The sequence below is a fragment of the Carassius carassius genome, chromosome 48 (genome assembly GCF_963082965.1).
Source record: "Carassius carassius chromosome 48, fCarCar2.1, whole genome shotgun sequence".
NCBI lineage: Eukaryota > Metazoa > Chordata > Actinopteri > Cypriniformes > Cyprinidae > Carassius > Carassius carassius.
In genome coordinates this window covers 8,821,761-8,849,735 of record NC_081802.1, presented here as the reverse complement: position 1 = coordinate 8,849,735, position 27,975 = coordinate 8,821,761, and the positions used below count along the sequence as shown (strand labels likewise).

Genomic DNA, 27,975 nt, shown 5'->3' with positions numbered 1-27,975 from the left:
AGCAGGTGACAGACATTAACAACAACGTGCGAGGCAAAAGCTTATTTTTGTGTTCAAATGATGTAACTCGTTGCATAAACGTCGTTTTAAAAGTCTCAGCAGCAAGCATGCATGATGTTATCCATTCCTCATGTTTCTACAAGGCAATGCAGTTTCACTTGTCAAAAGGACAGAGGGAGAAAAAACTCAAAAGCGGATGCGCCTCAGACTGTTCCGATGATTGTCAGTAGATTCAGTCAATGTGCGCTCATATTAGACGTGTGAGACACAAGCCGAGCTCGGAGTGTGTAAACCTAGCATCAGCGTTTTGAAATGGGGAGCCGGGGGGTGGGCAGGGGGGTTATATCATAAATTACAAAATATACGCGTCGGATATAAACACCTAAAGCTTAAAATGTTCTCTAAAAGGACAAAGGAACTGATAAAGACTCACTCGATGTCAAAGAAGAGCCGAACAGGAAGCAGCCCATCTTCTCTCAACTCTCCATCAGTAAGTCGCACAGCATCTCTCGACTTTTCCTCCTGCCAATCAACTTGATTGACATTCCGCTCTCGCGCTCATGTTTTCGACGTTGCTAAAATATTAGCGAATATCACCGTTGTCTCCAAACACACATGTAGAATTCAAGATGATTATTTAGACCGTTAGGTTGTCTAAAAACAGAAAAGGACGGACTAGACTTCCTCAGTGTGGTATGGCGCAGCAAGGTGCAAGAAGTTCAGGTTTTGCCTTATTTTGAACTTTTTTTTTTTTTTGTCAGGATTTTCTCTAAACGTAGTTACTTTACTTCCAGGTACTTTTTAAATATTAACGGCATGTATTGTATTAAAAGGATGAGATATGATGGATAACGGTGTCGAAAGTTGATTTTTAACGCACCGTAGCTGGAAATGTTGAAGCGTGGATCAAGTAGCAAAAGCTACAGTCCTTACGCGACTAGTCAGAGAGTGAAAAAGTCAAGCAGCAAAACTAAATTGGACATCTTACCAAATAGACCCAACGTCTGGCTCAAGCAGGTGGGTTGTATTTAAAAAGTACTTTATTTATTTTGACAATATGCATATTTTAAGTAGCCTAGTATTTTTTTGTATCTTAGGTTTTAAAATATGCATATGTGTAGTATGTGTTGGTTACTAATATGCATTTATAATTTTTGTGAGTATTTATACACAGTTGACAAGTCAACCAGTGGTATAGCCAGCTTTTTTTCAATGAAACTTGAAAAAAATTAACATTTTACACGCACACATATATATATATATATATATATATATATATATATATATATATATATTGAATTCTTTAAAGGTGAACTGAATTTGAACTGGTGAACTGGTGAACTGGTTTGTGTAGTGCATCATGTATTTTGCCATCCGTTTGTTGTTTAAAATGGCCTTATATTCAAGTTCACTTGCACATTAAGGCTTTTAGCTAGTATGGCATCAACTCCACGGGGTGTGACAGGAAGTAGGCCTGGGTTACACAATTGCTCTTGTGAAAGAAGTTCTGTTTACTAACAGCCGTCTATTGTAGTCGGTCACAGATCTTGCTGCATCTGCAAAACTTTCTACCTTAAATTTTGTGTGCCATGTTTATCAGTTTGCCCACACTATATCCTTGTTTGCTTTATCATACAGCTCTCTGCTCTTCAAGAACAGCCTCGGAAAGATGCAGTCGATTCTGCCTCTTCGTCCCACACGTCCTCCAGTCAGTCTCCCCCTGTCCTAGACATCTCGTCTTCCTGTCCAGGTACCCCTTTGGCCCAGCACACCAAGCTAGTGGGCTGCCCGTCCCCAATGGGCACCCTAAAACGGCCAACTTCCCTGAGTCGCAATCCAAGTGCAGCGGGCTTCCCGATCCAGTCTTGGGTCTTCAGTAAGGGTGCGGGAAAATCCGTCATCTCCCAGAGTCCCTCACCAGAGACGCCTGAGACTGCAGTGGCCATCGAGGTGGAAGACATCCCATCATTGCTACGCATAGTGGAGCGGTTTGCCAAAGCGGTGGAGAAACTGAAAGATGTCGTGCTTGAAGGTAAGATAATGGTTTTCTTGGAGGAAAAAAAATCGGTGAAATTGGAACAAACCAGCAGCTGTGGTTGCCAGAACTTTACCGTAAAAAAATATGGTAGAAACATTTTAAGTTTTACAAATTTACCTTAAATTTACAGTAAAACTAAATGTATATCTCCTTAAGTAATGTAATGTTAATATACCAGGCTACTAAAATGTCTTTTGTTCATTTAAAATATATTTGCAACCATCACAAACAGGGTTATAATAGTAAACTCAAACAAATTAAATAAAACCATGAAAATTAACAAAATATGAATAATACAATAAATGTAATGGAAAATAAATTGTAAAAACAAAAAAGTAATTTTTAGCTAGTTTCCAAAGCAATTTCATTTAGTTTAACATGATGTACTAAAATAACAAACTGACTAAGTCTTTACCATAGATTTAGTCTTTTACCATTAAAATGGCAATACATTTTTACAGTGTAGCTGACATGGATCAAAACGTTTCCTGGTACATGTTTTTGAGTTAGCTCAAACTGCCACATGACTATTTTCACGTCCTGCCGCAAACATCACCTTCCGCTGAGGATCATGTGATCGTGGAGCAGAGAAGGGGCGGGGCTGAGTTTGCTCAAGAGGCCATATTCTTCCTATATCTGCAGTGAGTCTGAGTTCCTGTGGTGCACCACACTGGTGCAGGAAACGATACTCTCAGAAAACACCCCCTTTCTGCTCTCGGGACTCGTTGAGCAACGTCATTCAGCATCAAGCCTATAGTCTTACCCATAAATAATGAAATCAGTTATTATGTCGGAGTTTTCTGATAACTCATTGTAGAGGAAACCTATCTTTTCTGCAAGAGGATCCTTCTAAAAAGCACTGTAATGGTGCCGTGACTAAGTGATGATGGTTAATACCACGGTACTCTTGAGCGATTCTGTTGCAGGTGTTTTTAAACTTTTTTTTTTTTTTGTGGCATAGCCCCTCAGATATGACAACCCCATGTGAAGCAACTCTTTCGGGAAATATAAAGGCTGCTCTATATTTTTTATTTATAAATAATTTTTTAATTTATGCACTTTTTTTATCTGATTGGCCAGCTATCCAGTGCGTTGTGATTGACCAAATACCTCAAGCGTGTGACAGAAATGTTATGCCCCTCACCATACTGTGATGCCATCTCCCGGCGCAACGAGACAAAACCAAAAAACCCATTACAAACTAAGCATTTGTTGCATCCAGTGGGGACATAATTACTGATTATAATGACTTGTGCAGTCTTTTTGCGTGTTGTTTTGCACTGCTGCGTAAACAAAACCATGGGCCCGTTCTTTGTACGTCGCTTATTACTACATCTTAGATTAAATGTCGCATCCAAGATGATATCATCGCAATAATCAGTTATTGGCTAATTCGGTTCTTTGAACGCACCTGTTGTTGTTGATTAGTACTGTATGACTGGATTGAGTTATTTGAGATAATTGCGTGTTCATGGTTTGCCTTAAAAGGGGTTATGTATCGATACTCGAAACCATGATCCGCAATGCAGTGATTGGCTGGCGGAAAGACCGTAACGTACTGACATTATAATTAAAAATACTTCTTTAATAATAGATAAATTGTGCACTGTTTTTATTTTTTTACATAATGCAATCTAATCCTGTTTACATGAAATAAGCCTGCCCCTGAGCAGGTTTAACTGACAATGACTGCAACTCCAAGATGAGCTTCGAAGAACCAACCAATCCAAGATCAAGCCAAATCGTCAACAATCATATCCAGCTAATGGAGTTAGCGACATACGAAGAATGGGCCCCATGTCTGTATTTGTGATCAGAGAAATGACAAACAACAAGTGTTACTCTACACCACTCAAAACTTAAGTTTGAATCGTCAGTGGCAAATTCTTTAAATATGAAAACATACTTACAGACTGTGAGTCGGACCATTGACAGAGCATTGTAGTCTAGTCTCCCAGGATCAGGAAACAGTCCTAAATAAAAAGTGCTTCACACATCTGAATATTTGGGTTGAATTGTCCTTGAGCAGTGTTGTAAATACAACTTAATCACTGATGTTTAGCTATGTCCTCTTTTGGAAGGCCAAACAAAGAAGTTTCGCTTTCCCAAAGAAACACACAACTTCTCCACGACATGGTGTTGGCATCAACAATACTACAGCGAGAATGTTATTCCTTTCTGTGCGTGAACATTTGGGCGGTGTTATGCAAATCTTCCCACATAGTGATGTAGACATGTGGAGGTGTGTTTAAACAAGGCATTTTGGGAGGGCGTGGATGAGTCTCAACTTTAATAAAGAATATCTCTTTCGATTTGAGACTTTAATCTTTGCAACTTTAGGGATCTTATCTATTAACCGTTTGTAACACTCCAAAGAGAAAGGAAAACTTAATCACATTAAATGATCCCTTTAACACAAAGCTTACATTTCTCTGATAAAAAAAAAAGCCAATTGTTCATGCTTCCCATTACTGTACAAGTTAGGTAGTTTTGACAGAACAAAGAAACTAATCAGCAAGTAACAGTTGTAGGTGTTTTTTGCTTTGAGTTACAGTTAAGAGCCATGACGGGAGGAAGTGGCTTGTAGACGTTTTACAGCAGACAAGAAAGCACTGCAACACAGTGTGAACAGTCGCCCTGTCTTGCATCACCTTGACCCTTTTAGGATCACTGTAAATGTATCTTACCATGACAGACATTGACATGTTGGTTATTTGGTTCACAAAGAAATTTCCAGGTCATATTGTGCCCCATAACCAAAGGAAAATGAGAAATGGAAAAAGTCAAGCCTGTTAATTATTATTTCTTCATTTCTTTGGCTATTTTATTTCTTTGTTTTTGTTGGTTTAATTGCTTATTTAATGAAAACAAATGAACATAACACTTATTCATTTGTATATTATTTCTTCTTATTGTGTTTTGGTTTCTTACTTTTGGGTTTGTTTGCTTTTATGTATTTATTTTTGCTTGCTAGTTTATGTAGTGTTAATTTGTTTTGTGTTTTTATTTATTTTAACTTTTTTATATGTTAGTTTGCATCTATGTGGGGTGAAATATGACCCAGGTAATTTGATATTTATTATTATAGTTTTTATTTAGATGTATTTTTGTTAATGTACTTGTTAGTTTATTTATTTTCTCTTATTTGTTTACGGGGTAAAATATGAGCTAGATATTTAATAAAAGCTTCGCATATTTGATGGCATAGTGAAGTGTTATTCATTAATTGGCACAAAAATAAGATTTTTTTTGTTTAGTTTTTTCTACCCTAACCCTAACCCTAAGTGTGGCTGTAAACTAGATGTAAATTTTTAGCTGATGAGAGTCTGATAATGATGTTTGGTTTTGTTTTTTGCAGACAAACAGGAGAATAGGCGTCCGCTGGCCCATGAGTTTTTGGGGGAGGTTCTGCGCATCTTGCGGCAGGTCATCAGCATGTACCCTCTCCTCAACACGGTGGAGACGCTCACCGCTGCCGGCAAACTCATCTCACAGGTCAAAGGTTAGAGCGACCATTTACAGTCATTTTACAGCAGTAATGCATTTCTGTTGTCATTTTAAGCTATTTACCAACATTTTTTTCTAATCCTTGATTTAAGGGTACCACTATGAAGTGTGCAATGAAGCAGACAAAAAAGATTTTGAGAAGGCCATCGAGACCATCGCTGTAGCCTTTAGCAGCAAGTGAGTATGGAGAGCTCATCAGAGGATCACTCTATCAGCGGCTCAGAAAAAAAAACTAGTTGTGACAATCTCATAATAGCAACTTTGTTTCTTTCAATTGCAAACTTTATCACAATTGCCTTTATTTTTTACTCTGACATGCAAACAGGCTTACATATTTTGAAGTATGCATATTGTACTTTTCTGTATGGATGGAATAACTGTATTACATAGTACATTTACCAAAATGTGCATTATACAACCAGAGAGCACCAGAGAGAATAGTGTATTTGTTGAATTCTGTATCCCACAATGCAGTGTGCACGACTTGATTTTCTATTTCAGGTAAGTGAACGTAAATAGAAAGAAATGAAAATGAAAGTAATTTCACCCCAATTTTTTTTTTTTTTTTTTGCACTTCTATTGAATTGTTTTTGATCTGCTAATGGTGTTGAAATTTTTTATATATATATTAAAAAAAAAATAGTGAGGTCATGTGACCACAATCTTACATATTACTTTATTATTAATTTATAATTTATCCGTCTATCTTTTTAATTCACTCAAGGGGAAATGGCACATTTTATTTTTTTCCAGATTGAATTATTTTGGAATTTATTTATATGCATTTAAATACATATGAAAAATAATGATTTCCAATTCCCCTTAAATGAATGGAACTATTTTATTAGTTTTTTTTTTATTGCACTTATATTATTCAATGAATTCAAGGGGAAATAGCACCCTTCCTTTTGAAATGTTTTTGTTTAATTGTGTTTTTACCAGTCTAAATTAAGCATACACAGGACTGCAGTGCCATACGGCGTACTTTGTGTGCATCATGAAATCATCTCTCTTAAAATGCTTTGTTAGCTCATTGACATGAATCGCAGCTCTACAGAAATAACAGGAAGTTGATTTGCGGCTTCTGCTCTCTTATGCTAACAGCCCCAAACCAAGGATCTGTTTCTGAGTTGAAGCTGATCATTATCACCTCGTGTAGTACTGCTGTTGTTTTCAGTTCAAGTTTTCATAATCGTCATATTCATTGTGATACACGTTTGAATAGCAGTGTATTATGTTACTCTAACGTTCAAGAGTCTTGTATTAATTTCCTGTGACACAAACATTGAATCATGCACCAGAGCAATCTGACTTTCTGTGACAAGAACTGAGCAAAGAGGAAGTTGTGAATCAGACACTTCCACTGGTATCTGAGCATTTGCTGCAGCTATGGTTTTTCAGATGTTTTTGGTGTGTAAACGGCGTTTGTTTGTGTGTTGTCAGTGTGTCTGAGCTGCTGATGGGAGAGGTGGACAGCAGCACACTGTTGTCGGTCTTGCCCTCAGAGAAGAGCAGGGTAAGTGAGTGTCAGTCTCTGAACAGAGCGAATGTCGGCAGCAGGGGTTTGACTTCCTGAAAGTGGCGTTCTGTGATTAGTGTCACTGCTCTGTGACGCAGTTGTCATCGTGAAATAAGACTCACATGGAACATGTATTAAAGATGTGTATGTTGTATATGTGTGATTAAATATCTGTGTGTTTATTCTCTTTGAATGTTCAGTCTATGGAGAACCTCTCGGGGCATGATTGTTTACACACAAGGAGCGATTCATCTGAGCTGGGTACATATTGACAAATTCAGAAATACAGTAAAGCAAGTAGGAATGCACTGATATAGATACAGAGTTGTTTTTTTTTTAAGATATAATGTGTCCTCATATATATATATATATATATATATTATACATGCGTACAGACCAAAAGTTTGGAAACATTACTATTTTTAATGTTTTTGAAAGAAGTTTCTTCTGCTCATCAAGCCTGCATTTATTTGATCAAAAATACAGAAAAAATATTGTGATATATTATTACAATTTAAAATAATTGTTTTTAAATATATTATACTTTAAATTATCATTTATTTCTGTGATGCAAAGCTGATTTTTTTAGGATCATTATCACATGATCCTTTAGAAATCATTCTAATATGTTGATTCATTATCAAAGTTGGAAACAGTTCTGCTGCTTAATATTTTTTCAGAACATGTTATACTTTTTTAGGATACTTTGATGAATAAAAAGTGAAAAAAAGAAGCTATGTTTTTAAAAAATAAATATTTTGTAATAACAATATACACTACTGGTCAGTAATTTGGGGTCAGTAATTTTTTTTTCTTTTTTAAAAATAAAATCAATACTTTTATTCAGCAAGGATGTGTTAAACTGATAAAAAGTGATAGTAAAGAAAATATATTATTAGAATATTTATTATTAGAATTTTATTTTTATTTTGAATAAATGCAGTTCTTTTTAACCTTTTATTCATCAAATATATTAGACAGCAGAACTGTTTCCAACACTCATAATAAATCAGAATATTAGAATGATTTCTAAATGATCATGTGATAGACTGATGTTACATGTGACACTGAAGGCTGGAGTAATGATGCTGAAAATTCAGCTTTGCATCACAGGAATAAATTATTTTTTTTAAGTATATTCAAATAGAAAACTATTATTTTAAGTTGTAATAATATTTCACAATATTACTGTTTTTTTCTGTATTTTTGATCAAATAAATGCAGGCTTGATGAGCAGAAGAAACTTCTTTCAAAAACAAAAAATTGTAATGTTTCCAAACTTTTGGTCTGTACTGTGTATATGTGTGTACATATAGATTTTAATTGTGGTGCTAAAATTAAAATAATCAATAATCTCCTGCAGAACACAGAATAATTGTATTTTAATTATTATAATAATACTTAATAATAATGACATGACATTCAGCCAAGTATGGTGACCCATACTCAGAATTTGTGCTCTGCATTTAACCCATCCGAAGTGCACACACACAGAGCAGTGAACACACACACTGTGAGCACACACCCAGAGCAGTGGGCAGCCATTTTTGCTGCAGTGCCCGGGGAGCAGTAGGGGGTTCGATGCCTTGCTCAAGGGCACCTAAGTTGTGGTATTGAGGGTGGAGAGAGAACTGTACATGCACTCCCCCCACCCACAATTCCTGCCGGCCCGGGACTCGAACTCACAACCTTTCGATTGGGAGTCCGACTCTCTAACCATTAGGCCACGACTTCCCATAATAATAATAATAATAATAATAATAATAATAATAATAATAATAATAATAATAATAATAATAATAATAATAATAATAATAATAATAATAATAATAATAATAATAATAATAATAATAATTAAGAAGATAACTTGTATAAATGCATACACAACTTGTATAAATGCATACACAAACTTGGGGTCCTGCAGAACATGTCTTTTAAACCCGCATTAAAAATGTATTAAAGAATAATTCATTAGTACTATTAGTAGTAATAATAATATAATTAAAATTATTCATAATTTTAAGTGCATGTTCTGCAGGAGATTTTGTATAGATCTCTTATACATGCATGCATTAAATAAATACAATTATTATTACAGAACACAAGTCTTCTGCGAAACAAACAAATAATTGTATCTTTTTATGGTTGGTATAACAAACGTATTGTTTTCTAAAGTGATTGAAATGTAATTGTTTTGGTATGCACACTGGCAGTGATGAGCTCTGAAGAGGTGGACATTATCCTGCAGCGCAGTGAAGGAGGTGTGGACTCGGCTCTGACCTACGCTAAAACCATCTCCAAATACATGAAGGATCTGATCGGCTACATTGAGAGGAAGCTTGCGCTAGGTAGGATCGCGTGTGGCTTTAGTGATCTGAAGTGTTATATAAGAGAGTGAAAAAGTGTGTATTTTTGGATAAAACCTATATTTCTGATTCTAAATTGTGACTGGTAGCTACTTACCTTATTTTTGCTTTACTTCCTTTGCATCTTGTCATTAATGTTTGTATAGAGCTGGAGTTCTCCAAGGGCTTACAAAGGATCTATCAGTCTTGTAAACAGACCATCATACAGGTGAGAACTGACCTAGCTCAAATCCCCTAGAGTCTTCAGGATTGGTTTGTTCTCGTCCTCATCCGTCTCTTTTTGTGTCCATCAGCCACACATGCCCTTCTTCTCCATCTACTCTCTGGCTCTGGAGCAGGACCTGGAGCAGGGCACTGGGATGCACCAGGCGGCCTCCACCCTACAACACCAGACCTTCATCATGGTACAGCACCAACATGGCCACCTTCTGTCCTCTTAATAATAATACTTAAAATTTTCATAACTTGTTAAAAATAATCTAATTAAATGTTGTTGTTATTATTAGCAACAACCAAACAATTTATAATCAAAATAGTAATGGTAATAATAATTATAATAAATATTATTATTATTATTATTATTAGCAATATTAATAATTACTATTATTAACTAACATTAATATTATACAAATTACAGTAACAAGTTATCAACATAAATTAAATGTATTAGCAACAATACAATTTATAATACTTTAATAATCACAATAAGAATAAATTACATCAATTGTATTGTTATAAAAATAATTATTATTAATAATTTGTTCTGTGATAACTTTTTATTTTTATCAAACAATTTGTAGTAACAAAATAGTATTAATTTATTTTAATGTAAGTTTAATAAATAGTTATTAAATACAATACTGTTATTTGTTAAATATATTCTGTTTTAATGTTTTTCAAAGAATGTGTAAAGCTTTAAGAAGTAGGGGTGTGTGTGTGTGCATATGTGTGTAATTATATATATATATATATATATATATTGATGGAGGAAAGAAAAGAAAAGGAGAATAAAACATTTTAAACATTTTATATGTAAAAAAAAAAAATTATCATATGAAAATTCGTTCTAATTGTTCAGCCATAGTTGTAATATCTTGAAGCCGGATGCAGTATTTTGCTGTGAAGAGTGATGTGCTTTGTGTTCCTCCACAGCCTCTGCTGCTCCGCAAACAAGAGCACGAGAAGAAACGCAAGGAGATCAAGGAACACTGGCTGAAGGCCAAGAGAAAACTGGTAATGTTTGTTTCTGGATCTTCTGAGCCACCGAAACACTTAAAAACACCAGCCAGGATGTGTCTACACGTTTATCGGTGTGAGATGTGCAGGTCTGTAAGGGTTGCTGTGTGTGTGTGTGTGTGTGTTTGAACACAGATGGAGTGTGAGGCTAACCTGCGCAGGGCCAAGCAGGTCTACATGACCCGCTGCGAGGAGTACGACAAGGCCAGGACGGCGGCTAACAGGGCCGAGGAGGAGGGCGGCAGCTCTACCACCAAAACAGTAGACAAGAAGAAACGGCTGGAGGAAGAGGCCCGCAACAAGGTCAGACTCCGCACTCCCACGATGCATCTCTCTTATGCCACTTAAGAGACCGTAGGAACCGATACAGTACGCATGCGGAGTATTTCAGCAGGTCGTGTTTGTGTTTCTCTCAGGCTGAGGAGGCCGAGGCCACGTACCGCACGTGTATCGCAGATGCCACCACACAACACCAGGAGCTGGAGCACATGAAGGTCACCGTCCTGCGGCAGATCCAAGAGGTCATCAAACAGACCGACCAGACCATCCGCTCGGTAAACACGCGCTAGATACATATTCATGTCTAGAATTTGATTAATTTTCTTATTAGTCTTAACTTTAGGTCTTCATTAAAAAAACATTTCACAAATGAAATTGAGGAGCAACAATAGGTCTTGATGTTTTGAGTTTATTACAAAGGGTATTTCACACAAGATTGTGGCACAATAATCAGTTGAAGTGCATATATATATATATATATACTACTATCCCATTAATATAATCACATTTTTTTTATACTGCAAATGTATTTAAGAATATTTTTAAATGTAGCAAATATATTTAAAGACATTAAAACACATATATATATATATATATTACAGCAATATTTAAGGACCTTTTTTAATGCTGCAAATATTTAAGGATATTTTCAAAGCATTATATTGAGAAATATGGCAAAATACAGCACATTTTTTACAATTATTTCAAAATGCAGTTTCTATAACTTAACTTATATTTGCTATATTAACATGGACAGCAAATACATTCAAAGACATTTTTGAAAGCATTGTACTGACAAACATGTTGTAAAGTGGAGCATAAGTTTTAAATGTTTCCTTCATATAGTAATCATGGCTGGTAAGAAATATTTATGGCTAGCCAATTTTCTCAAGGCATAAAGTTAATTTTAAACTCGGGTATTGGTAGAGCTCAGTGTGTTGTGCATGAGACTTAAAGTTGTTTTTCAGTAGTATTATGTGTATATCTGGGCGAACACCCAGTCATGCATTACTTGGATTAATAGGATCAAATAAATGCTGGAAAAAACGCCAAGAAAACTAGAAATCCAAATCCAGTTTGAGCCGTTTTAAACATGTGAAATCCTTTCCAGGCCACAATTTCCTACTACCAGATCATGCACATGCAGACGGTAGCGCTGCCGGTGCACTATCAGACGCTGTGTGAGAGCAGTAAACTGTACGACCCGGGACAGCAGTACGGCACGCACGTCAAAGACCTCCAGATGAGCGAAGAGCCCGAGACGCATTACGAGTTTGAGGCCTACTCTGCCTCCTCCAGCCAGTAAGAAACAGTCCTTTTGCTTTCGCACACACACACACACACAGAGTGTCATGGAAGTGGATGTGAATATTACAGTAAGGTAATCTCCTGAATTCAGGCCGTCAGCCAGAACTCGTTCCGACAGCGCTAACACTGATGCTCATAGCAGTGCTGAAGCTCCGCCCACCGCCGGAGAAACAGGAGACATGAGCGCCTCTCAAAAAGATGAACAGAAGAGAGGTATGTGCAGTGATTTGATGTTCTGCTTATTATACAATGCAATATATAAACATTTAATTCTATATTATATTTTTATTATTAATGCATAGAAGCAATTATGATTATATTAATTTGGGGGGTCCAAATAACAAGTTTATTAATATTTTAATAAGGTTTTTTTTTCTGGTCTGTTATATGAAACTTAAATCAACTGATTAATACATGTCAAATTCATTTAAGTTGTATTAATCAAGTAAAGTTAATACATTTTATTCAATTTATAGATTTTATTATATTATAATTGAATTATATTAATACAGTAATAATTTGTATTAATGATTTAATACATAATGCTGATATCAGATGATATTAGTTTAATGATTAGATGATAACGTGTATGCAAATTTAAATGTGCATTTAAATATAATTTATAAATATGATCTAATAAGTGTATGCAAATGAGGTTTAATTGAAATGTTTTGTCATGTACAGTATGAAGGTTTTTATTTATAGATGTTCGAGGCTTTCAGAAGGTGCTTTTTGGGTATGTTTGAATATGTAAGATAATTCTGAATTGTTTTAATTGTCAGCTCGAGGTCACATGACCCACAAATCCTGGGGCTCCACAGTGAGTGACACAGACAGTGTTGGAGGAGGAAGCGGCCTGGGATCCCCGACTACCAGCACGGGTACAGTTTCCTACCATAACTAAAACATACTAAATGTAAAAATGTACTATAATATATCATTTCTTTTTTTTGTAGGTGACATCAGTAAAATGGCCCGAACGTCATCTACAGGAACCATGTCATCAAACGAAGATGCAGATGAGAAAGACTCAAATGTTACTTCCTTTGAAACGCCAAGTGAGATGAAAAAATGCTGCTGTTTTCCTTTCTCATCTGTGCCTGTCATCTAGTTTTTCACTTTCTGTTCATCATTTTGCAGACATAAATGGCATCGAGCCTGAGATTGTGGTTCCCACCGGGCCGTTCCGAAACGTGGGGCTGTCGAAAGCCGCTCAGACGCACAAACTGCGTAAACTGCGCTCCCCATCCAAATGCAGAGAATGCGACAGCTACGTTTATTTCCAGGGAGCTGAGTGTGAAGAGGTGAGGTCACGTCGGCTGTGTTTTAGCCTTGTGTTTGATATCAAGCGGGCAGTTTCAAGTGTGATTTTGCTCTTTGCAGTGTTTCCTGGCCTGTCACAAACGCTGCTTGGAGACTTTGGCCATTCAGTGTGGCCACAAGAAGCTCCAGGGTCGCCTTCAGCTGTTCGGGCAGGATTTCTCGCAGGTGTCCGGCAACAGTCCTGACGGCATCCCCTTCATCATCAAGAAGTGCATCGGTGAGATCGAGAGAAGAGCTTTGAGGATGAAGGTATGGAAGCGTCTGGTCAGATCCAGCAGATCTGGGCCGATGGAAGTGTAAACTGGTTCTGATGGTGTTCTTGGCTGTCAGGGTATTTATCGAGTGAATGGGGTGAAGACGCGGGTGGAGAAGCTGTGTCAGGCGTTTGAGAACGGCAAAGAGCTGGTGGAGCTGTCCCAGTCCTCACCACACGACATCAGTAACGTACTGAAGCTTTACCTGCGACAGGTGAGCCACCACCACATCAGCACACTTATGCAAGATCATTTTATGTAATATTGTGGATTTTATCTTTTTTTTTTTTTTTTTTTTTTTTGGTTTTGTATATTATATAAAATTATTATTATTGTCAATTTAACAATCACTTTTGCAATTGTCAATCACCCAAATGTAAAATTTTATAATAATGTAATTTATTTTGTGTGCCTATTTTTATATATATATATATATATATATATATATATATATATATGTGTATATGTATTTTTTTTTTTGTATATTAAAATGTTTAATAAAAATGACAAATTAGTATTTTTGGCTTACTCAATTACTCAAATTATTTGTTAATTTTAGACATTTTTTTACTTAAAACTAAATGATTTTTATAGATAGATAGATGGATAGATTTATATCCGAACATATCAAATTTGCTTTTGTAGGGTACACCCAAATAATAAATAATTTTTTTTTTTTTTCTTTTTTTTTTTTACTGTTTGTATATTATATGCAATTATGAAAATTGTATTATCAATGAAAATATAAGTTTGCATTTTGACCTCCTAAATGTATACAAGTCTAGTAATATAATCCACTTTTAATATAACAGAATGCTGCATATAAATATTTATGTATAACACTAAGAATTTTAGTTTTCCCAAATTTATTAATATAATTTAATTTTTAGATTTTATTTCATTATACCTGGAATTATTTTACTAATAACATTTATTTTCAATTAAAAAAGGTGTACTTTATTGTATTAAAATGAAATTATATTATTAACACTTAGAATCAACTAATTTATAGAATAGTGTATTGTACTGGATTTTTTTTAGTTGTTTTTTTTTTTGAACTCACAAATTCTAAATATTTATAATTTTTAATTTTTTTTTTTTAATATTACATGTAATAATAGTTAAATTTTGATTGAACCCATCCTTTAACGGTTCCCTATGAATACGTTGCCTTCATTGTTAGCAGTGGCTCTCATATCCTCATTATGCATTCTTGTTACATCCTTATTTGGTATTTTTGTTTTTTTTCCCTCAGCTTCCAGAGCCCATCATGCCCTTCCGTCTGTACAACAGTCTGATGGGTCTGGCGAAGGAAAGCCTGACTGTAGTGGGTCCAGAGGGAGCAGAGACGGGCAAAGGGCCTGACCTGGTGGACCTCGGCCCTGAGACGGACCCTGAACTCTTGGCCCTCGTGGACAGACTTAAGAATCTCCTTAAAGAGCTGCCCAAACAAAACACCGCCACTCTCTGCTACATAGCGCGCCACCTGAGAAGGTTTCAGATTTTATATACTTACTTTGCCAAACACTGTTTATTAAACACTGATTATTTGGTTAATGTCCCTCTGTTTTCAGGATTGCAGAACTGGAAGATGACAATAAGATGAGCCCGAGCAATCTGGGCATCGTGTTTGGCCCCTCACTGATGCGGCCCCGGCCCTCAGGGGCCACTGTGTCCCTGTCGTCTCTGGTGGATTACCCATACCAGGCCCGCATTGTGGAGACCCTCATTGTGTTTTATCCCTCCATTTTCCATTCGGACTCCAGTCGGCCTGCATGCACCAGCCCCCCCCGCACACTGTCCCTACAGAAGGTTAGTGATGTCAGGATCTCATGTTGTGCAAGTGCTCAGCTGGTTCAAATACTAATGCAGAACAAACGTGGTGATTTGGTCTGTGCAGGAAAGCAGTATTGATGAAGAACACTGTTCGAACGATGAACAAGGAGGCACAGATGAACCCGGCGCTGTAGAGTCAGACAAATTAGAGGGCCATGGTATAACACTTTAGTTTTATTCCTAATAGTATTGGTTTACATCATTCAAATGCATTGTGTATAATTTTATTATTTCTGAAATTTTAATCGTTTTAAAAGTTTATTTGACTATTCATAGTAATTTATTCTTTAATAAAAATATCTACATTTTACTCATGCATGTTAGAGTGTGTGTGTATATATATATATATATATATATATGTATATATGTATGTATATATATGTGTGTATATACAGGTCCTTCTCAAAAAATTAGCATATTGTGATAAAGTTCATTATTTTCCATAATGTAATGATAAAAATTAAACTTTCATATATTTTAGATTCATTGCACACCAACTGAAATATTTCAGGTCTTTTATTGTTTTAATACTGATGATTTTGGCATACAGCTCATGAAAACCCAAAATTCCTATCTCAAAAAATTAGCATATCATGAAAAGGTTCTCTAAACAGCTATTAACCTAATCATCTGAATCAACTAATTAACTCTAAACACCTGCAAAAGATTCCTGAGAGTTTTAAAAACTCCCAGCCTGGTTCATTACTCAAAACCGCAATCATGGGTAAGACTGCTGACCAGAAGGCCATCATTGACACCCTCAAGCAAGAGGGTAAGACACAGAAAGAAATTTCTGAACGAACAGGCTGTTCCCAGAGTGCTGTATCAAGGCACCTCAGTGGGAAGTCTGTGGGAAGGAAAAAGTGTGGCAAAAAACGCTGCACAACGAGAAGAGGTGACCGGACCCTGAGGAAGATTGTGGAGAAGGACCGATTCCAGACCTTGGGGGACCTGAGGAAGCAGTGGACTGAGTCTGGAGTAGAAACATGCAGAGCCACTGTGCACAGGCGTGTGCAGGAAATGTGATACAGGTGCCGCATTCCCCAGGTCAAGCCACTTTTGAACCAGAAACAGCGGCAGAAGCGCCTGACCTGGGCTACAGAGAAGCAGCACTGGACTTTTGGACAAATTTTGCATGTCATTCGGAAATCAAGGTGCCAGAGTCTGGGGAGAAGGAAATGCCAAAATGCCTGAAGTCCAGTGTCAAGTACCCACAGTCAGTGATGGTCTGGGGTGCCATGTCAGCTGCTGGTGTTGGTCCACTGTGTTTTATCAAGGGCAGGGTCAATGCAGCTAGCTATCAGGAGATTTTGGAGCACTTCATGCTTCCATCTGCTGAAAAGCTTTATGGAGATGAAGATTTCATTTATCAGCACGACCTGGCACCTGCTCACAGTGCCAAAACCACTGGTAAATGAGCACAGTAATACCATGGTCAGTAAACCAATTGGCCTGCCAACTCTTCTGACCTGAACCCCATAGAGAATCTGTGGGATATTGTGAAGAGAAAGTTGAGAGACTCAACACTCTGGATGAGCTTAAGGCCGCTATCGAAGCATCCTGGGCCTCCATAACACCTCAGCAGTGCCACAGGCTGATTGCCCCTATGCCACGCCGCATTGAAGCAGTCATTTCTGCAAAAGGATTCCCGACCAAGTATTGAGTGCATAACTGAACATAATTATTTGAAGGTTGACTTTTTTTGTATTAAAAACACTTTTCTTTTATTGGTCGGATGAAATATGCTAATTATTTGAGACAGGCATTTTGGGTTTTCATGAGCTGTATGCCAAAATCATCAGTATTAAAACAATAAAAGACCTGAAATATTTCAGTTGGTGTGCAATGAATCTAAAATATATGAAAGTTAAATTTTTATAATTACATTATGGAAAATAATTAACTTTATCACAATATGCTAATTTTTTGAGAAGGACCTGTGTGTATTTATGTATGTATGTGTGTGTGTGTATATATATATATATATATATATATATATATATATATACACACACACAAAATTGTTTTAATATTGTACATTTAGTTGAACTCATACTGTATTGTAGTATTTTTTTGCCTTTTTATGAATTTTATTTAATAAAATGTGTTCCATGTAAATATAAGATTATTAGTAAAATTAACTTTTTTTAGCATGAAGTTAGTCATTTTATTTACTTGCCCTTCATATTGATGTACATTCATTTTATATTTGTGAATCTATATATATATATATATATATACCATTTTATTAATTTACCATATTTTACATTTAATACCCATATAGTTTTCATTTGCCTTTCATGTTTTCTGCATTTTTTTTATACTCTGATTTCATTATCTGCTTTTCATATTAATGTACGTCAATTTTATTTGTATTATTTTAAAATATTTAACTTGTATTTTTACTCATTTAAGTCCGTTTAGTTTCATTTGACTTTTTTTTTTTTTTCTAAATAGTATTTTTTTTCCCTTTTATATATAATAATTATTCCTATATTTAAAAACAAATTCCAGTAAGCATTTTTATTTAAAAAAATATATAATGTTTTGTCACATCTTGGCAGAGAGTTCAACAGGAACCCCTGGTTCTCTGGAACACAGTCTGGACTCAGACTCGGATGCAGACGAGGAACGGGGCAGAGGTGAACTTCAGCCCCCTAGTCCTACAGACCAGGCACTCGACTCTCCCACCGAAACACAAATGAAGCTGCCCGTCCTCCTGGTGAACCTGCAGTGTCCCTCCAGCTCAAACAACAAGAGCGACCCGCCTGCCATCCCCGAGAGCGAGCCGCCGGAGTTAGACGACGCAGAAGCAACAAGCTCGCTGGCAGCGTTAAACCTCAATCAGAGTAACGACACCACCAAAACACTCACTCTTTGAGTTCACACAAGGCACACGGGTCCGTCTGTGACGTTTCAATATATATTTGAAAGATGCTTTTAATATTTAAACTACCTTGGCTTGGAATCCTGCAAAAAAAGTACAGATTTTAAAAATGTTTTTAGCTTTATTTTACAAAAACAGTGGTACGCTTCTGGTCTCATCATGCATTGTATCTTATGAGATTGCACCTTGAAAATCTGTTGTTAAATGTTATGTTTGTGCTTGTCTTTTAATAATAAATGAGTGATTTCAAAATAATCAGTATTTAAAAACAATGTAACCTTAACTGGAAGGCGTGGTTACGGTGTTATCAGACAGCATGGTAGCCAATGAGCAAGAGGTTAAGTAGAATAAATTAACTTGTTCCTGTATACAGTGTTCAGTGGGTTAGTGTATATTTGCACAGATATCTCTGTCAGCTTCACTTTTTCCTTTCCCCGTACAACAATGGCTTTCAGAAAGAAAAAGGTGAGTGCTTGCTCTCTCTACTTCCAGGTTTTGAGGCTGGTATTCTTTTCAGTCCAAACTGAAATGCTTTTTAATATATCAAGATGTCAAATGAAGTGACACGAGACAGACTAACAGAATCATATTTATTAGTTAAAAAAGGAAAAACTTTTAAAAACCACTTTCAGCAGTTGGAGAACATTTCAAACCTGTCAAACAAAAATGGAAAAATTAATCCGGTGTTATTTATTAAAACTAAAAATATTAAACATCCATTAACAGATGAGAAACTCATTTAAAACAAATACTAAAGACGGTATAGTAACACTGCATCACAGATTTGCATCTTGAATTTAGATCATCTAAACTGATTTACAAATTCTGAGGTGACAGGGAATAAACTGAATATCAAAATGATTTTTCATATTTGCTCAATATGCAGTTTGCAGGCACACTCAAACACTCGAGTGAAGTAGAACAGAAACACTGACTTCGTAAGCATCACTGGACCAGTCTGTATGTGATGTACCGTCCAGCAGTTTCACTCGGTCTGATGATCTTAACCACCTGCAAAACACGCCACACTATCAACTGAAGATTTTCAGAGATGTCAAAGTAAGAACAAAGTACACATTCGAGTTCGTACCTGGCCTCTCTTCAAGCCGAAGTAACGGGCAACAGGATCCCCAGCTTGAATCCTGGGAAGCTGGCTTTCCTTTAGTTTACTGGAGAGGAGCTGGTTAAGAGATACTTCAGTAAACCAGGGTTATTATAGCTAACTAAAACCATAATAAAAAAAGATGTTGCATAATATGGAATTGAATGGCTACCATCAACTGTTTGGTTCCCAATATCATCTTTTGTGTTCAAGTGAAAAAAGAAACTCCCACAGGTTTGGAACGACTTGAGGGTCAGTAAATGATGACCATTTTCATTTCAGTGTGAACTATCCCTTCAACTGAAATAAATATTAAAAATCTATAGTTGCCCAGGCAACATTTCTTATTTACTCATTTTCATTTAACTTGTCAATGATGTCAAATAACCTCAATATGAATAAAAACTATAAAGGTATTGATACTAAAATAGCACCACTATAAATTTCAACCGAAACTCAAAGGATACTACCGCGCCAGCAACTCTATCACTTCCTCTTTAGTCATGACTATGTGCTCTGGAACAAGCTGAAAGAAACGGAAACACATAACTCTGTAAATAACGTCAAAACATTAATGTGCAATAATACTAGCATTCTGTAAATGGCCAAAAGGTGAGGTAAAAACGTCTTAAAAGCCTGTTCACACTGAGAACAATAACTATAAAGACATCTATAACATCCACACCATAATGTTATTATAAGAGCACACTTCAGGTATTCCGTCGTTCTTTTGAAACGCTCAGGGGGTTTTCCAGAAAGCAGGTTATGTGTGGTACCTCGGTCTGTTTAAGGGTAAGCAGATAAACACCGCTTTTGGTTCCAGAAACCAAGGCAACTTTCAGAACCACAGCAAATTATTCTCTGAACAATATTATATATGATTGAAATATAATTATCAAATATACTATATATATATATATATATATAGAGAGAGAGAGAGAGAATTAAAAAAATATTAATAATAATGACTGCACAACCATCAGTTAGGTGGCAATATGCAGGATGTATGTAAAAGACCATTGACTGAAAGCAGCAGTATGGTGCACTTTTCCTTAGCATCGGTTTTCATGGTGAATCATCGCTTTTGTAGAGAATGTCTTGTGTTAATCATGAACATACTCTGAGTTGACTGGACTTACTCCTGGACGTGTTTCTGAAACCAATATACCTCAAGCAAGGTTTGTGTTATCAACCGTGAGTTCAGGGTATATGTGAACGACCGTTAAACTACTCTTGCTTTCTGGAATACACCCCAGGTGGATTCTGATTGGCTGTCAATGTTTTTATCATTCAACAGTTGAAAACATTGTTTTTAGAGTAATATGAACGATATTGTTCCTAATTATAGTTGTAATGTGGACTACCATATGTTCTTACATACAAGGCCATCTTTAGGGGGGGGTTCAATTGGTGCGGCTGCACCGGGCCCCTCGGAGAGGAATGATGAAAACACTGACAGCCAATCATTCAAAATCAACCTCAGTTTACAAAGCTACAGGTGACACATCTGCATGGAGCTTATTGACAATTACTGTGAAATGAATGCTAATATTGGGGAAAGTCATGGCTTAATGGTTAGAGAGTTGGACTCGTAACCAAAAGGTTGTGGGATTGAGTCTCATAAAAGGCTGCCACTGCTCCGGGTGTGTGTGCACTTTGGATGGGTTAAATGCAGAGCACTAATTCAGAGTATGGGTCACCATACTTGGCTGAATGTCACTTCACTTTCACTTTTCATTTAATATACCCAGATAGCACACATACGTCTGCAAGATGTCTGTTAAAAATCGCTTCATCTGGAAAGTATCTGTTGTATACAAACATCTGATAGACGTTTTAACATACATTTTAAATCATAAAGACATTTTCTGAACATCTAGTACATCTGATAGGAAAGAAATGTCCTATAGATTTATTGCAAATGAGCAAAATAAAATTTAGGTCTCGCTGATGTAAATGCAGACTTCAAATAGACATCTCGGTGATGCATGTGTGTTACATCTGAATGTGAAAATCGTTAAAAACGGTCTGTTTTAAATGCAGCCTCCTCACCTCGTGTTCGGTAATGTTGATTAGAAGTTCCTGCTGTAGAAATTGCTCAAGTATGTACTTTGGAGCCATGTCTACCAGAGACTGAAATATGAGAGACCACACACATTATGTAAATGCTTTAATAGTTAATTGAGATCTAAATGTAGGTTTTTGTGCCTGCATCACCTGTTTGGCGGAGGGCGTCATGCCCATCTGGACTACAATGATGGCCCGGGTGATGTTTTCTTCTTGCATACGCTGGCAATACATCTTTATGGTTTTGATGCCAACTTTTGGTTCCTCTGAAAGCAAAATAATGGTTAGATTTGATACAACAGTTCAAACTAAATCAATCGTTGCTCAACAGGATGTTTCTGGGTGAGTTCACACACCAGGGAAGAACACGAACATCTGGTCGGTGGGATCGTCGTTGTGGGCCACCAGGACCGTGAGATCGGTTCGTCGTGGTCGACCTTCGCTGGGTTTGTCTCCAAACTGGCTTCTGAACTCATCCAGAGTCTGGTCCAGCTCATCCTGCGTCACCAAATAACCACGATCGTGGCAAAGCTGAAATACAAAGTTAGGCAAGGACGTCAAATATTTCTGTTAGTTGGATGCGTGCTGTATTTTGGGAGATCGCAGATCGTGAAACTCAAGAGGATCCGAATAAGCATCACAATAATATGTCTACGCAACACGGATAACACTTTAAAGTTATACGGCCTTCATTTACCTGCATGATAGTTTTTCTAATTTTCCATAGTCTGTAAGTCTCTTCCTCATCATCCATATCGCGCCAAAAACAGGATTAACACAAAAATATCACGCTTGTTCGATCTTTTTACTCCACGTTTGCGTTTGTGTCCCGTTTCTGCCGACGCGTGTCTATGACGTCAGACGTTACGCCACAACGCGCACTTTGATTTCGTATGTACAAAACAATACACAATAAGTTTTTTTTTTTTTTTGTAAATGTATAAGCTTTTACTATTCGCTTTCAAGCAATACAATGTGTTATGTTTATACAAGTTAAAATACGTGCAATTTTAAAATAGGTGGTTTGTAAGTTACAAATAATCTTATATATTATTTTGGTGTTGATTTAGCTTTGTAAACAAACAAGGAATGGGAAGAGGTTGTGTAACATTCTAGAAAAGGGTCCGATTATATGCAACGTCATGTGGGAAGTACGTGTGATTTGAGCAAATGGGTTCTTTCGAACATTTCGTTTCAAAGAATCGATTCATAGAACGATTCAGTGATTTCTTTGAATATTTACAGCATATTACTATGCTCTAAAACCTTCAAATAAAGCATGAAGACACATATTGCTGTTATTATGGGGCTTGATTGATTGATTACATTTTATTAATGTATTTATGTAATGTGTCATTACGAATCATAATGTTAGCAAAAAACGGTTCAGTCAGGTGTTTACTCAATGGTCCGTTCTGTTAACTGATTCATATAGAAGATTCGACTCAAAAGAACGATTCATTGAAGAGTTTAACATCACTACTGGAATTTGGAGAGCGAAAAGATAAAAAAATGGCTTTTATCCATCGTCTGTTGCTGTTCGGGGCTTTATCAAGCAGTGGGATCATTGGTGCAATGGTATCTTAAAGTTGAATAGGCCTAATTCTCTAACCTAAACTTGCATATCTGAATCATATTTCTCAATCTGGCAATTATGACGTTTTGTGCTGCATAATTACAGGGGTTTTGAAAATGTTTTATCAAGTCCTATTGTGCAAGATGAGAGGTCTAGTTTCAGTGTATTTAGGTCTTTGTCCCCAACAGTATAAGTTCACTTTTTTCCGTTGTATAAATAATGCACAACAACAATAATAATCTAATGTAATAACAAATGTATCTATTTTTTGCATACACTAGAAGGGTATTTTGAGATATAAAATAAATACTATTACATTTCATGTTACTTAAAAGAACATCATGTCCAGAACATTACATAATAGCATAAACAAATGCCATTAAACATACTAAGACAGTTAATTATGACCATAAAGTCGAAATTATGACATACTAAGTCATATTAATGGCACAAAGTTGAAATTATGATGTAAAAAGTCAAATTATGGTACAATAGTCACAATTATTACCCAAGTCACAAGATGTCACGAGACTTAAAAAGAAAAAAATTCAAACTTCTATGCCATGATCATGACTTTATCTCATCATTTTGACCTTTTCCTTCCTTAGTTATACCTCAGTATGTCATAGTTTGAATATTTTTATGTCATAATAATGGTTTTATCTCATAAATATGACTTATTATCTCATATTTGAAAGTCTTTTCCTCAGAATTATGGTGTAGAATGTCATAGTATTTTTTTGGTGATGTTAATATATTCATGACTACTTTGTCCCAATCAGTCAAACATTGTTTAATTTATTATTACCCTATTATATATTTATTATTAGTCTTTCATTTCATGATATCTTTGCTGTTAGTGCAGTCAGTGGCTAGTCAGTATCCATGTGAAATGTCATGTGTTTGCTATTCTAGTATACTTTAGAAGCGGTATAATTAACTGTATATAATGTACATATCATGACTTTTCTAGTATGTGGATGAAGTTTCAACACGCACATCAAGATCTCAGTTTTCTGAGTTGTGTAAGATCGTCACCCAGTGACCTTTGACCTTAATAGGAGTTACGGTCATATAAAAATCAACCTATGAGGAGGAAAGCCTCTTTGTCAGGTTAATATTTATTTGGAGCCCTATATATATGATTGGTTTTCAGTGTTCTGGAGAGTTCAGCACTTTAAGAGGATCTGATCTAATACGCTGCCTGCCATTTCAGTAGTTAGTGCTGAAAGGCAGTCGTGCGTTTCTTTGGGTCCGCTTTCATTTTCTCCATAGTGTTGCAGTCAATGGTAAGAAATGCTCTTAAAAGCTCATTCATTTAATATGTGTTAATAGCTCAGCAGTTTTTCAGTTGCGGTTGGAATTTCACTATAGAGATTTTAATATTAGTTTGAAGGTGTTTCGTTTCTTTACATTTGTATATGTATTCTCATGTTTTTGTTTTTAGTCTGCACAGCTAGAAGACTGGCATTTGGCCAAATCCATTTATGAATTCACTGCCACGGATATAGACAGCAATGACGTTTCCCTGGAAAAATACAGGTGAGTGATGGAAATCATCAGTCATAATTATGGCTTTATCTCAGAATTTTGACTTACAATTATAATTATTAGTGAGTCATAATGCTGACATAATCTCCTAACTATGACTCAGTATCTCACAACGAGGCACATGTTTTTTGCAATGGTCTGGCCGTGTGTTACAGAATCCTCTGTCTGTATGATTATGATGCATTGTTGCTTTCATGTCAATAAATTTTTAACTCTAACAAAATCTAATTTAATGTATATTTCAGGGGCAAAGTTGTCATCATCACTAATGTTGCCTCAAAGTGAGGCAAAACCCCGGTAAACTACTCTCAGTTTGCAGAAATGCACGCCAAGTATTCTGAGAGAGGTTTACACATCCTGGCCTTCCCATCCAACCAGTTTGGACATCAGGTACAGGGAGCAAATACATTTTTAATGCTCTTAAAACGAAGAAATACTGTGATCTAATAATAAATTTTTTTGTTCAGGAACCAGGAACAAATTCCCAAATCAAGGAATTTGCCAAGTCTTACAACGCAGAGTTTGATATGTTCAGTAAGATTGATGTGAATGGCGACTCCGCACACCCTCTGTGGAAGTGGCTGAAGGAACAACCAAATGGGAGAGGATTCTTTGGAAAGTGAGTTGGTTGCCAAATAGTTTAACTTGGTTGACTTGTAAATTCTGAGGAAATCATTGCTTATTTGATATCCGCTAAATCAATCCAAAGGATAATCCACCCAAAAATTAAACCTCTGTTACTCATTCTTCTGTGAAACTTAAAATAAGATATTCTGAAGAATGTTAGTAACTAAACCGTTTCAGTTCCCATTAATTCCCATCGTTCTGTTGTCCATTTAATGAAAGTTAATGGGAACAGATACTGTTTGGTTTCCAGCCTTCTACAGAATAATCTTTTATGTTCAACAGAAGAAAGAGAGTCATGAGTGAACTAGCCCTTTAAAGGAATAGTGTCCTCAAAAATAAAATAAAATAAAAAATGCTGAAAATGTATTCACCTTCAGGCCATCCGAGATGTAGATGAGTCTGTTTTTCATCAGAAAAGATTTTGAGAAATTTAACAGGACATCACTTACTCACCAAAGGATACTTTGCAGTGAGTGCCGTCAGAATGATAGACATCACAATAATCCACAAGTAATCCACACAACTACAGTCCATTAAATATTAATGGACTTGTAAATAATGGTCTTGTGAAGCAAAAAGCTGTGTGTTCGAAGTCCTTTTTCCATAATATTGCTTTCTCCATTATAAAGTCTTTTTTTTGTTAATCAGGAGAGAAATATGCACAGACCAAGCACTGTTTACGAGCAAAAACAGTTCTAAAGAAATATCTGATAATAAAACAGCGGATGGACTATTTCACTGGAGGAAACGTTAATATTGATTATGGACTGGAATTTTGGCCAGAAGTGACTGAAGCTGAAACTGAAGCTGAAACGTCTTAAAGAAGGATTTCTTTTTACAAAACACATAATTTTTAGTATCACTAGATATTAAATGATTGACTGGAGTGGTGTGGATAACTTGTGGATCATTGTGATGTTTTTATCAGCTGTTTGGACTCTCATTCTGACGGCACCCATTCACTGCAGAGGATCCACTGTGGTGGTGGTGGCCAAGTGATGTAATGCTACATTTCTACAAATCTGTTTTACATTCTGGATGGCTTGAGTGTGATTTGCATTTTAAGCAAATTTTCATTTTTGGGTGAACTATCCCGTTAATAGAGCTGACCTAGAAATGATGTTAACGTATCTATTGACTGTTGTTTTTATTCCATTATAGTGGCATCAAATGGAATTTCACCAAGGTTTGTGCATTTTCACTTTGAATTATGCTAATTAAAAGCATGTTATGAATGAAACCTTGTATGTTAAGTAAAATACACTTATTTACTTATTATTAAAATGATTTAATTTGTTCAATTTGCTATCAATTTTTGTGTTTTCTTTTCAGTTCCTCATTGACCGTGAAGGCCAGGTTGTGATGAGATACTCCCCGCTGCAGAATCCAAGCGTACGTTGTTCAACTTCTATTAATGTTTGATTGTATTTCAGTCTGGTTCGGGTCATAAACTAAAGCATGTTTAAGATTACCTACAGTATCTAAATATCACAGTGATATTGGCACACAAAATTTATATATTTCTTTATATTTATCTTTTAGGTGGTGGAGAAAGATCTGTCCAGATATCTCTAGGGAACATCATTAGCTGACTGTGCATTACCGCTCGCTGCCCAGCCGCCCCTCTTCATTCTCCTCGTCTCATGGACTTATGATGGTTTGTTTCAAAAACCCCTCTTGAGGAAAGAACAGACCTGATGCATTTGGCGTGCAGTCCCTCCTAAGAGCATCATCAGTGCCCAGCATCACTCTGGAGAGAGACCCCCGCTCCTTCAACTGCCCCTATGCTTTGAAATAAAATTATGCACATTTATTTAGAACTAAACATGTTATCATAGCGTAACATTTCTTAATAAATGCAAAGAGATTCATTTCAACATGTATTGGTGTTTTGTTGATATCAATGAGCAAGGGTTTTAGACTTATTTTTTTAGCAAATAAAATTGCTTCTGCAATTCGCTAAAATAATTTATTTAATATTTCAGTTTTATTTAAATTGGATTTTAGTTAAAGTTTATTTTTGTTTCAACGTTTAATTCTTTTTTTATGGCTTTAACTATAATAATCTATACTATAATAATTTTAACTATATAATAATAATCTAAACTATAATAATTTTTATATTTTATATAATGGTTGCCTGGTAAATTATAAAGTCAGCTTTTGATATAATAATATTAAGAACTCTCATAATAATATTTTTTATTATTATATTATATTATATTATATTATATTATATTATATTATATTATATTATATTATATTATATTATATTATATTATATTATTTAACATATTTTTTAATTACATCGTGTATAATATAAGCGTTAAGCCTTTTTTTCCTATGTGCATTAATGAAGATTCACCAACAGAGAGCAGCAGCAGAAGCCTCATTCACTCAGCAGCTCCCGTTTGGAGGTACGTTTCAGCTTGACGAATCGATTCACTCGTTTCGGTTCAATGAATCAGTTCAAACGGTCAATTGTTTTGAAAGTCGTTT

At 35.9% G+C, this 27,975-nt stretch overlaps 2 protein-coding genes and 1 pseudogene across 3 annotated transcripts; 2 read left to right on the top strand and 1 right to left on the bottom strand.

Moving 5' to 3' along the window:
- The first annotated feature begins 245 nt into the window (after positions 1-245).
- LOC132131892 (rho GTPase-activating protein 45-like) lies at positions 246-18,921 on the top strand. Of its 2 annotated transcripts, none has more exons than XM_059544043.1 (23): positions 246-490; positions 1,639-2,032; positions 5,397-5,540; positions 5,638-5,722; positions 6,989-7,061; positions 7,265-7,325; positions 9,278-9,412; positions 9,577-9,638; positions 9,724-9,834; positions 10,583-10,663; positions 10,802-10,969; positions 11,083-11,220; positions 12,057-12,247; positions 12,345-12,466; positions 13,036-13,134; positions 13,210-13,311; positions 13,394-13,557; positions 13,637-13,825; positions 13,907-14,044; positions 15,086-15,324; positions 15,405-15,642; positions 15,731-15,824; positions 18,231-18,921. In XM_059544043.1, exons 1-23 carry the CDS (start codon positions 395-397, stop codon positions 18,545-18,547), a joined length of 3,441 nt encoding a protein of 1,146 aa, XP_059400026.1. In that variant the 5' UTR covers positions 246-394; the 3' UTR covers positions 18,548-18,921. The 2 variants fall into 2 exon arrangements, with proteins under 2 accessions (XP_059400026.1, XP_059400025.1); XM_059544042.1 differs by lacking the exon at positions 246-490 and adding an exon at positions 498-1,017.
- Positions 18,922-19,129: 208 nt separating this feature from the next.
- polr2eb (RNA polymerase II, I and III subunit E, b) lies at positions 19,130-22,598 on the bottom strand. Its single transcript, XM_059544044.1, has 8 exons — positions 22,420-22,598; positions 22,079-22,253; positions 21,873-21,988; positions 21,708-21,788; positions 20,123-20,181; positions 19,644-19,722; positions 19,489-19,564; positions 19,130-19,206 (listed from the first exon to the last, which is right to left on the bottom strand). Exons 1-7 carry the CDS (start codon positions 22,474-22,476, stop codon positions 19,499-19,501), a joined length of 633 nt encoding a protein of 210 aa, XP_059400027.1. The 5' UTR covers positions 22,477-22,598; the 3' UTR covers positions 19,130-19,206; positions 19,489-19,498.
- A 555-nt stretch (positions 22,599-23,153) lies between these two features.
- LOC132131077 (phospholipid hydroperoxide glutathione peroxidase-like) lies at positions 23,154-27,353 on the top strand (annotated as a pseudogene).
- Positions 27,354-27,975: the final 622 nt, after the last annotated feature.

Coding starts and splice junctions, on each gene's coding strand:
- LOC132131892 (XM_059544042.1), top strand. CDS start 892: ATGTTGAAGCGTGGATCAAGTAGCAAAAGCTACAGTCCTTACGCGACT. Junction 2,033..5,396: donor GAAAGATGTCGTGCTTGAAG/GTAAGATAATGG, acceptor TGTTTTTTGCAG/ACAAACAGGAGAATAGGCGT. Junction 15,325..15,404: donor ATAGCGCGCCACCTGAGAAG/GTTTCAGATTTT, acceptor CTCTGTTTTCAG/GATTGCAGAACTGGAAGATG.
- polr2eb (XM_059544044.1), bottom strand. CDS start 22,476: ATGGATGATGAGGAAGAGACTTACAGACTATGGAAAATTAGAAAAACT. Junction 20,182..21,707: donor TCAACATTACCGAACACGAG/GTGAGGAGGCTG, acceptor CGTTTCTTTCAG/CTTGTTCCAGAGCACATAGT. Junction 19,565..19,643: donor TCGGCTTGAAGAGAGGCCAG/GTACGAACTCGA, acceptor CGTGTTTTGCAG/GTGGTTAAGATCATCAGACC.